The sequence below is a fragment of the Cladophialophora carrionii genome (genome assembly GCF_000365165.1).
Source record: "Cladophialophora carrionii CBS 160.54 unplaced genomic scaffold supercont1.6, whole genome shotgun sequence".
Lineage (NCBI taxonomy): Eukaryota > Fungi > Ascomycota > Eurotiomycetes > Chaetothyriales > Herpotrichiellaceae > Cladophialophora > Cladophialophora carrionii.
This window is the reverse complement of record NW_008481831.1, coordinates 1,163,228-1,174,336: the sequence shown is the minus strand read 5'-3', so window position 1 is coordinate 1,174,336 and position 11,109 is coordinate 1,163,228. Positions and strand designations below refer to the sequence as shown.

Below are 11,109 nucleotides of genomic sequence, written 5' to 3'. Positions count from 1 at the left end.
AGCCATCATCACAAAGTCCGTGACGCTGCCTATCGCCATATTTTGCAGCGGCGTCAGAAACCTGCATTGACAGCTGTCGTCTTTGCTCAGCCTGCCATTGCCATATCCATCAGCATCTCTTCGAACACATTCTTCCTACTGATCTCCCTCCTCGCCAACCAATGCCCCTCCGGCCTCGACACGATCCCCTCCCACTTGGCCCATGACATTGCACGCCTGTTCAGTCTGAAGGCGCAGCCGGCATAATATCACTAGTCTCTCGCCCTCCCCTCCCACTGTCTCCCCATCGCAACCATGGCGGATGCCGACCAAGCCATCGCCGAGGTCTATCGCAAGATCGAGCGAGAGAAGGCCCTTATCAATGCCGCCACCCACATGCGACAGTCGACAAACAATGCCGCTGTTCAGGCACGTGTCGACAGTAATATCCGCGATAGCAGACGGAACATATCATACCTCGAGGAGAAGTTGTCAGAGTTACAGTTGAGACAACGCGGCCCTAACGAGAGTGTCGCTCCAGCCCCGCCTGCTCATGGCGGTTCCGGCTACCAGACGTCCCCAGATCCTCGTTTGCAGCAGTCACGATATCAGCATGGAGGCGCCCCAACTCCTCCCCCAAAAGATGAGAGAGGCTATTTCAACAACGAGAGAGGCGACTATGGTGATCCCGGCCCCGGCGGGTACAGTCAGGGCGGCGCTGGCATGATGCCCCCTCGAGCACCGTACGGCGATCCTCGTCCTTACAACGCTCCCGTCCCCAAGGCGCGGCCAAATTTCTCAAAACTAGGTATTTCGCTCCCGATGGCCGGTCGTGCCAAAGCGAATCATGCTGACCGATACTGCCAGACCTCATTAAATACGATACCCCGTACCTAGGACCCAAGATCCAGCTTATGCTTTCGCAGCTGGAGTTTAAACTGTCCGTCGAAAAGCAGTATAAAGCAGGCATCGAAAAGATGGTGCGGTTATATCAAGACGAGGGTGACAGGAAAAGCAGGCTGGATGCAGAGGGTCGGCGCATTGAGAGCAACCAGAAGGTGCAATTGCTCAAACAGGCTCTAAAGCGATATATGGACCTGCACGTCGACATTGAAACGTCTGATGCTGCGGATGGTGAGTGGATACCTAATGGGGCTCACAATGGTCATATGCCTGACTTAGTGTGCAGATGACAGTCTCAACGCTCCGAACATGCGGAAGCCCCTTACGGGTCACCTCGAAATGCGCATTCACGCCATCAAGGATGTTGATCACGCAGCCTCGTCACGGTTTTCGAGGGGACCCGAAACGTTTGTCATCATGAAAGTCGAGGACAACATCCGGGCCAAGACCCGGGCAACACGGACTGACAAATGGACTGAAGAAACGCATCACGTCGATATCGACAAAGCCAACGAGATCGAACTGACCGTCTACGATAAAGCAGGTGAACGGCCAACGCCCATTGGCTTCCTCTGGATCCGCATCTCGGACATCGCTGAAGAAATGCGCCGGAAAAAGATTGAATCGGAGTTCCAGCAGAACGGGTGGGTATCAGCAGATAAGATGGCGAATGGTGGAAGCCCGGGCAAACCAGGTCCTGATTTTCAGCAGCCTGCTCCGTTTATGCCTCCGGGGGATGCTGCTGGTGCTGGTTCCGCATCTGGATTTGCTCAAAATCCCCAGCAACACATCCAACCGGTTATGATCGATTCGTGGTTCTCTCTGGAACCTGCAGGGAGAATCCATCTCACCATGAGCTTTCAGAAACAGACGGGCGGCAAACGGCCTTTCGATATTGGCCTCAACCGACAAGGCGCTGTCCGCCAGAAGAAGGAAGAGGTGCACGAGAAACAAGGCCACAAATTCGTCAAGCAGCAATTCTACAACGTCATGAGGTGCGCACTTTGTGGGGATTTCCTCAAATACTCGGCGGGCATGCAGTGTGCGGACTGCAAGTACACCTGTCACACCAAATGCTACCCGAAGGTCGTCACGAAATGCATTAGCAAGGCAAACTATGAGACGGATCCAGACGAGGAGAAGATCAACCACCGCATTCCGCATCGCTTCGACAATTTCTCCAATATTGGTGCAAATTGGTGTTGTCATTGTGGTTATCTGCTGCCGCTGGGCAGGCGCAATGCAAAGAAATGCTCCGAGTGCGGTCTTACCTGCCATACCCAATGCCAACATCTAGTTCCAGACTTCTGCGGCATGTCCATGATCGTCGCCAATGAGATCCTGGAGACCATCCAAAGAACCAAGCACCACAACAAATCATCGTCTGTGAGCTCTGGTATGAGCAATAGGACACTGAGACCCCAGTCCGCGGCAAGGCCAGGACCGACGTCTCCCACACAGAGCTTTATCAGCGACAGTACCACACTGACGCCACAGGTGTCGAATCAATCGTATGATCAACATCAGGAACAACCCAAGCCGTCTGCCGCAGCCATGAGCGCGGCTCAAAATATGATGTACAGCCAACCTCAAGCAAATCAGTCACAGCAACAGCAGAGACCTCTACAGCAAAGAGCGGTATCTACCGCAGCGGTCCAGGCAGCGGCGGCTGCTACCAATCGACCACCATCTCAGCAATACAATCAGACCTTTGGTGATTACAGCCCTCAGAAAGCGCCCGCTGATCGGTACGCCAATGCCCGGCCGCCGGCGCCAGAGCAGACGCATGCCTCCTACGATCCCCGTGCTTATCAACAATACGACCGTCAACCAGCCCCATCACAGATACCTCAACATCAAGCACCCCAGCAAGCCATCATATCACCGCAAAGACCTCCGCCACAACAGCAAGCAGCGAGCTACGCACCTGCTCCTATCAAACCTGCCGCATCATCACAACAACAGGTGGCTTCGCCACCATCCGGTCGTGGGGCAGGACCCAGGATTGGTCTTGATCACTTCAACTTCCTCGCCGTGCTGGGGAAGGGCAACTTCGGTAAAGTCATGCTTGCAGAGGCTAAGAGCTCGAAGAAGCTGTATGCCATCAAGGTCTTGAAGAAGGAGTTCATCATCGAAAATGACGAGGTAGAGTCAACAAAATCCGAAAAGCGCGTCTTCCTGATCGCCAACAAGGAACGACATCCTTTCCTGCTCAACCTGCACGCTTGCTTCCAGACAGAGACGCGGGTCTATTTTGTCATGGAGTACATCTCGGGTGGAGATCTTATGTTACATATCCAGCGTGGACAATTTGGCCTTAAGCGTGCTCAGTTCTATGCTGCTGAGGTGTGCCTGGCGCTCAAGTATTTCCACGAGAACGGTGTCATTTATCGGGACTTGAAGTTGGACAATATCCTGCTGACACTGGACGGCCATATCAAGATTGCCGATTATGGTCTCTGCAAGGAGGACATGTGGTACGGTTCGACGACGTCCACCTTCTGCGGTACACCCGAATTCATGGCTCCTGAGATTCTTCTGGATAAGAAGTACGGGCGGGCGGTGGACTGGTGGGCCTTTGGCGTCCTGATCTACCAGATGTTGCTACAACAGTCGCCGTTCCGAGGAGAAGATGAAGATGAGATCTACGACGCCATCCTTGCGGATGAGCCGCTTTATCCGATTCATATGCCTCGAGACAGCGTGTCGATCTTGCAAAAGCTGCTGACGAGGGAGCCGGAGTTACGACTCGGCAGTGGACCGGGCGACGCGCAGGAGATCATGAGCCATGCGTTCTTCAAGGGTGTGAACTGGGACGACATCTACCACAAGCGGGTACCGACACCATTCAAGCCCTCGATTAAGAACGAAAAGGACACCAGCAACTTCGATCAGGAGTTCACGAGTGTGACACCGGTGTTAACCCCGGTTCAGAGTGGTAAGTCTAATCCCAAGGGTTTTTTGGTGGTTCGCGGCGTGCTGACGTGTCTGCTGCAGTGCTTTCGCCCGCTCACCAGGAAGAGTTCCGAGGCTTTTCTTACACGGCCGATTTCATCTAGGAGAGAATTGAAAGGAAAATTCTCCGACACTTGCCAAGCCATAGCAGCGCCATGGGCAAGCTTGAGTCCGGTGACGAGTTGTTTGAGGAGAATATCCATAGCCAACGGGCGGACGTCGAACTCTTTGGCGAAGACCTCGAATCCTCATTCCGGTTGGATGCATCCTTGCGCTCTGTGTTAGAGCTCAAGGGAGAGTGTCGGAAGACGTCGACCAAGCAGGCGGGAGGCGAGAGTGAGTGCGAGGTCGAGATCGGCACGGCACGGCCCATTTCCGTCGTCATGCCATGTCTGCCGAAAACAGTGGAATGCTCCAAGCTCTCTCCTGTACAGGTCAGCACCCGAGGTCTTGGTTGCGACCATGCTCCGGAACAGCCGCACTCCTGTCGGTGTCCTGCTGTTGAGAATGCCAAGTTCACGTGAGCACGACCGTCAAGCCGCTGGCGGGCTGAAGTGGGACGAGGTCAACTACCCGCGTGATGTTTGGCGTCAAGACGAAAATGACCGAAGTACATTGAGGCAAGGGCGCACGATGATGAATGGCAGCAGATGAAGAGAGCATTGGCATGAAAATTGGATGAAGCAAAAATTATGCCCGCACTAGTCCGTATGTGGGCTAGTCATGTGACCTGGCCGCAGGGTTGCTCTGTGGATAAAAATTCATTTCACTTGACCTTTGATCAAACCTCACGGCAATCTTTTGTGTCGTATCCAAATATCAATGGCTGGTGTTCATATCCGACGCAGAATACCTCGTACACACGACACCGCCGCCGCATGCACCAAACTAGTCAAACCCCTGCGGACCCTGCTGGGGCCAATTCTTGGATGGAGATATCGTGGATGGAGATATCGGTGAAATTCCCAGACCGGTCGCGGTCGTACTCGTGCTTGACCTTCTCATCCACCCACCACTACTCCTTGCAGCTTCCTTAATCGTCGAACGGACCCTGTTCCACTCCATTTCTCCCTGGTGGAAGATACCTGTGTCGGGGAACAGGGCGACTCCCATTTGAATCAGCTCCAGCTTAAAGCTGCCTGTGGCTTTCGCTTCTGATCCGATCTCCATCATCTCGCGAAAGATTTTTGGACTCACAAATAGTGCTTTCGGGTCCAAGTCCGAGCCCGGAGACGCCACAGACGGGTCAGCACCATCGCTGGTGTCATACTCCTCGCTCGAGCTGAGATATTCCTTCCAGCCGTTACTGTCCTTCAGTAGCGATGGACTGGTGTCGACGTAGACCGGTGATTGATCACGCTCCGCTTCTCGACCCAAAGCAATTGCATCGGTAAGCAATGCCTTCACATCATTTCTGAACGACTCAATGTGTGCGCGATCCAGCAATGACTTCAAGGGGTTCACAACTTTTCCTTCTACCGTCTCGGTTATCAAGTGGTCGACGTCAGCCTTTTCATCAAGACGACCCAACATCTTCAATGTGGAAACTTTCCAGTCATGTTGGAAATCTGGCCCCTCGGTAGCCAGGCCCGAGTATATCTCCTTGAGAGTTGCGTGGCTGTCTTTCGTACATTTCCACAGGTGCTGTGAGAACAAGGGCTGCCACACGGATTCGTGAATGGCCTTGAAGATGACATGCTGAGAGATCGCTAGCCGGAGCCACCGGGCGCAGGGAGAATTCGTAATAGGTACTCTCCTGAAACCAATCCGGTCCAGACTGTTCGACGTCGCGACTGGATCCTGTACACTCAAGGTATCAGCAGCTTGGTAAATACGGGAACGCGACAGGAAGGGTTCGGGGGAGGTTGGCTCCCAGCCAGACTGCTGCACTCACGTCGGATGCCGTTTCTGGAAGGTTCGCGAAGTATGCCGTCGCCATGTGGCTCACCCGCTCCGTCAAAGTCCCATATCGCTCCATACTGTTGATTGGCGATGAGTTAGTGCGAATGCCAAATGATCGGGGAGGAAGGGGCTTGGCCTACTAATATTCAGAAGGCCGCGTCTTCACTCGGTATTTCGCCTTCATGTCGGCAAGGTCCTTCTCCAGCTTTGTAACATCCCCCCGTAACTTGGTCTGCATCGTCTCACGGGTCTCCTTCTCCTCGTCACGTTCCCTTGTCCTTTCCTCCAAAACCCGTGTCAGATTTGCTTTGTCAAGCAGTAAGTTCTCCTTGTCGCTCTCCAGGCCCGCAATTTTCGCAGCATGCTCGGTTTCCAGCTGCTTCATCCTCTGCTGCAGCTTGGTCTCGATCTTCTGCCTCGCTCTGGCATTTTGTTCCTCGTGAAGCTCCACCAGGTCCTCGTATCTCTTTTTCTCCTCCTCGCCCGCCTTCGCTTGCGCTGCCAGTGCCTTCAATTTGGTTTCATATCCAGCGCACAAGTCGGATTTCTCCTTCTCGTGTTTGTCCTGATTCTCTCGTATCCGCTCCCAGAGAACCTCATTTGCGGCTTGTAGACTCTGGTTCTTCTCCTCGAGCACTCCTTCCTTCCCGTACCGTTCACCCACCGTCGTGACGATCTGGCCGTACTTGCCGAACGTGAGGTACAGGTTACCCACCGCGCCGTCGATCACGGCCCATCCATCTTGGAGTTTTCCTACCTGTTCTTCAATCTCGTCGTGGAAGAGGCCGAAATGGGCGGCGTTAGTGTCGGCGTTGGGGTGCTCGGTGCCAGCAGTACCATCACCAGCGCCCACGCTGCGACGAGCACTGCCACCGGCGCTACCGTCTACGCCATCCACAGTACTCACCCCGTTTGGCGTTCCGTGAGCTTCACCTTTCGGGCGGTCCTTTGGTTGTGCCGGACCAACGGATTGATGTGACATCCTAGCGGCTTGTTCCTGTCAGGACAAAATAACATTCAGTCAGTCTTGCTTTGGGCTAAGTAGCCATGGTCTTCAGCAGTATGTATGGAGCATTGGGCACCGGGTCCCTGAGACCACCGAGATGTTTCAGTAAGAATACAACACATACTCTACTCTTTTCTCGTCTTGTCCCGGTCAAGCTCCCTGTGCGGAGCAATCTGCTGAGCCGTGCCTCCGTCCTAGTGATTTCGCGGCCCTTTGGGATTGAAAACACGTGGTTTGGGAGTTTATGAGACATGGAGCACAGGATGCTTTCATGCAACAGTGCGGTGCCTCAGGAAGAGATACATATCCAAGTGAGCTTCCAGCGGGACTGGCACCGCAGGCCATTCATCATTTTGTGGCACAGGTCGATTGGTTTGCTCGCCCAATCTCAGCAGATCGACATATCTGCTCGTCCCGTCGCCCAGAAATCACATGCAGAGAGGCTGCAAGACGGTAGGTGCACCACGTTCACCCCCAGACCTGACCCCGCAGATGGACTGGATGGATAGAAGGGACAACAGCAACTTCCATGTCTCGAACCCCCCCCTCCTTCTGTATGTCTGCCACTTGTCATGCCCTGAGTGAAGGGACGGAGCTGCAGGCGGACGATTATGCAGTGCCGGGATGCACGCAAAGAGGCAAGCCAGTGCCTCTCGACCGTCGCGGCAAGATGTGGACAGCGGGGAGTAAGTGTCATGACGTTCTAATCAGTCACTCCTCCAGTTACATCACATCGAGTTTGCCGCGATTGGAAGCTTCAATTCCTCACAGCGGCAGTAGTCCAGCCGGCTTAGGCGCGAACGTATGGTCTGAGCACGCAGCACGCAGCATGCAGCATGCAGCACAAAGGACAAAGGACAACCTTGGGGGGAGACGCCACTGAGTTTCTAGGCCACGAACTATCCGTCCGCAACTAGGTAGCAGCCGGGCCGAGGACAAGCGAACCTATCACCCCAACCCGCTGGTGCGGTGGTGGTCAGTGTGCACCAGGCCAGATGAGGAGGGGTGAAGTGAGGCTGGCTTTTCTCGCTCTCCACGACTTCCCTCCCTTACGAGTCCGGTCCAGATGATGGGATAATGCAATGCAGGTGTGCGTTGTCACTCACACTGTCAGTCGTTCACTCGTATTATCGATACCATGGCTACAGCCTGAGGAAGGCCGGCCGGCGGGCTGGCAGTCGGGTATGTAGGCAGGCGGACAGGGATGCAGACAGGCCGGCCCGCTCAGACAAGACTGCATTTGCCTACCAGCGGTGCAATTATTCAGTCCCCACGGAATCCGATTGGTGGTAGGGAAGAGCAAACCCGAGAGAATTAACCAGATCGAATCAGTAATGTAGCATTTTTCAACGACCCCTGCAACTTTTCCAGCGAGTGCTGAGGAGGTCGATCAATGAAATGAACAGCACGGTGCCTTGGCGTCAGGCGGATACGATCCAGGCGAGCAGGCGGACGAATCGAGCTGGTGGAACTGCCGACAAGCGGGACGGGAAGGGGAAACCTACACAAGATCTCGTGCGTCGGTGGGGAAGAAACTTTGGGTGGGATGGACTTGCTTGACTTTATTTCTACAATGCATTGACTATTAGGTACACAGGACATCTGATATGTATCCGAGATCCCCATGATGGATGGAACTGTGCACAATATTACAGAGAGTCCGGTCGGTACTTGCTCTATCCTCAGGATTTAATGTGTTCGTACAGTGCCCACGAGGGAGTACTGTACTTGATTGGTAGCAGTGTTCTGCAAGCTGTGATACGACGAGCTGCTAACCTAGCTGTCTGTGCCTTATCTATCCACCCGTAGCGCGGATACATACATACTCCGTACACCCTTCGTAGCGCGTCTCGGCGATGTATCTGTTGGCGGCCGAAAATGTCACAGTCATCAGTGAGGCTACAGACAAGGGATGGGTCGGCGAGTCAGATGCGAGCGGCGCTTTGATTTGATCCGGTCGCCTTGTCGTCCCTCAGTGGTGTGGCAGCCTTGATGGTGACTGGTGTGTTAGTATTCGTTCCTTGGGAGACTGTCGGAACTGTCGAGACCGTCTGTTTACCTGCGTTGGTATGAGATTTGTTTGCTTCGGCTACGTACACTTCTCTCCTGTGGATCCATAGTAAGTACCGTCATATGTGTATACTGTAGATGGCGACTTTAAAGCGGAGTAACGTATCGATATCGTCAATTTACGGTAGACAATCTCTGAGAGCCCTGTCGAGCATGTGCACTGGCATGATTCAGGAGTTCAAGCTGCGAAACCAATGTACGAGTATGGTGTTGAGTACGTATGTACACGAGGGACCCCGCCATCAAACATGCGAGCTCATCTGCGGCCATTGAGATCTCGTCATCTAGCTGCGCCCGCGGCTGCCGAGTTCAAGTTCTTCCTCGGTCTAGAGTCTGCGGAATGAGGCCGGATTCCGACCGCTTCTGACCAATACGAGCATAACTCACCTCAACACGGTAACAATTGCACGAGTCGTGTGTCCGGTCAAACAGATTCAGACATGACTCGAGCATATTGTGGCGTTCGTGTCCCAGCCAGTCAGGGAGGCTTAATCGAGTAAGCGTGTATCAAGCCTGACGGAAAGGGCAAACAAAGTCCGGAGTGCAACATTCGGGCAGTGACACTTCCTCCGTCCACCTTCAATGTTGTCTCCAAGACCAGACCCGGGGATGGCGCGACCAGTTAGTTGTAGCTTCACGCACTCCGCACTCCGCTTTCCAGTATGTTACGAGCCTGTTGCGGCACTGGATTCAAGCAGCCACAAAGAGATTCAACTGCGAAGCCATCAACACTCGACGGAGTAAGTTCACCCGTAGGGTAGGTAGTATATATGGTAGGGACCCACAGCATATCCCGGCCACATTTGTATCGCCACTCTTCCAAGCATCTCTCAATGCAATCAAAAGTTCATGAGTACAGACGAACAGAACATGTGGACTCCAACAAAAATACAGCATACATTAGACTCTCGGGGCACTGAGTGTTCTCGTCGGTGTCACTTCTCCGGTTTCCAGCTTTGTCCTTACTCGCCACTAGCTTGAACTGGGAAAGATTCCATCTTGCTTTGGACCGACTACATACTTGCGTAGTTCCGCTCACTCCCATCGCCAGCTCGTGGTGCTTCGGCGCCAAGAGAATGACGCGTGCTTAACGGAATGTCGTCCCGAAAGTCAAACAGTCTCGGCCGGGCCCGTCCCATTGGCTGGAGAGGAACTGCTGCCTGGGGGAGCCTGGCGCCAACCCATCTGGATTAAGCCGACGTACCAAGTACAGTAAGTCAGTAAAGTATGTACGAGACACTTTGAGTGATGCAGCGGCGATGCTGAAAATTAAAACTGAGACGCCATGGTGAGGGAGGGACAGCTCGAAATTGAGGTATAAAGCTCCAACTTCAGCTCGGGGCGACGACTTGATTCATACAGTATACTCGCTTCCAAGTCCTTGTACACTGGCACATCACACGACTGCAACGTAAACTTCATGCCAGTTGCTTCCCCAACGGTTCTTTCCAAAACTTGAACTCAGCCAAACTCCCACCGAACAAATTTGCACGTCAAGACCCTGTAACTTGAAAATACAGCATGGCCGAAACACCCAGCCCCTACGGCCAGATCTGCTGGTTCGAAGTCCCCGTCACGGATGTCGCGCGCGCGTCTGCTTTCTACTCCAAAGTCCTCGGCTGGGATTGCAATGATCTAGAAGGCACGCCCTCGCCTAGCGGCCGTGAGAAGTCGGTTCATATGTTCAGCAAAGGGGCCCTGCACGGGGCGTTCCTCCTGGCGCGGGACGAGGACGGAGTGGCCAAACTCGACGACTTCCACAAGAAAGCCGCGCCCATCGTCACGTTCATGGTGGACAGCATTGAGGAGACAACGAAGAAGATTGAAGATGCTGGCGGTCGAGTGAATCTGTAAGTTACTCGGTGGACCGGAACGCCCAGTCCGCTGTACGTTCAGAGATCGAGCTTTCACTGACTCGAGACAGTCCAAAGACAGAGATCGGAGGAGGGATGGGGTTCTTTGCGCGGTTTATCGACACTGAAGGCAACCTTCATGGCATCTGGGCGAAAGAGTAGGAACGATGCACGCCTATGTATGTGCGAGGGTCTGAGTGGAAAATGCCGTTGCTGGATCAAAGGACAGCAGTATTTTTGCCTATTCAGGCGGGCCCCAGGAGTGCTTAATGAGGTTGATTGCTTTAGTAAATCGTGCATACACTGCACCGCCACCCCCAGTACATAGTTTAAATCTGAATCAGTACTGTTCTGATGCTGTTCTGATGCTGTTCTGATGCTGTTCTGATGCTGTTCTGATGCTGTTCTGATGCTGTTCTGATGCTGTTCTGATGCTGTTCT

General features: G+C 53.7%; 4 protein-coding genes across 4 annotated transcripts; 2 read left to right on the top strand and 2 right to left on the bottom strand.

Moving 5' to 3' along the window:
• Positions 1-294: 294 nt before the first annotated feature.
• Positions 295-3,941, top strand: G647_07382 (protein kinase C-like protein; the record flags this gene model as incomplete). Its single annotated transcript, XM_008731698.1, has 4 exons — positions 295-787; positions 847-1,113; positions 1,169-3,820; positions 3,880-3,941. The coding sequence occupies 4 exons, from the start codon at positions 295-297 to the stop codon at positions 3,939-3,941; spliced, it is 3,474 nt and encodes a 1,157-aa protein (XP_008729920.1).
• Positions 3,942-4,725: 784 nt separating this feature from the next.
• Positions 4,726-5,776, bottom strand: G647_07381 (uncharacterized protein; the record flags this gene model as incomplete). The annotated part of the gene is made up of 2 exons (XM_008731697.1): positions 4,726-5,637; positions 5,732-5,776. The coding sequence occupies 2 exons, from the start codon at positions 5,774-5,776 to the stop codon at positions 4,726-4,728; spliced, it is 957 nt and encodes a 318-aa protein (XP_008729919.1).
• Positions 5,777-5,878: 102 nt separating this feature from the next.
• Positions 5,879-6,721, bottom strand: G647_07380 (uncharacterized protein; the record flags this gene model as incomplete). Its single annotated transcript, XM_008731696.1, has 1 exon — positions 5,879-6,721. The coding sequence occupies one exon, from the start codon at positions 6,719-6,721 to the stop codon at positions 5,879-5,881; it is 843 nt and encodes a 280-aa protein (XP_008729918.1).
• Positions 6,722-10,336: 3,615 nt separating this feature from the next.
• On the top strand, positions 10,337-10,830 carry G647_07379 (uncharacterized protein; the record flags this gene model as incomplete). Its single annotated transcript, XM_008731695.1, has 2 exons — positions 10,337-10,665; positions 10,740-10,830. 2 exons carry the CDS (start codon positions 10,337-10,339, stop codon positions 10,828-10,830), a joined length of 420 nt encoding a protein of 139 aa, XP_008729917.1.
• Between the last annotated feature and the right edge of the window lie 279 nt (positions 10,831-11,109).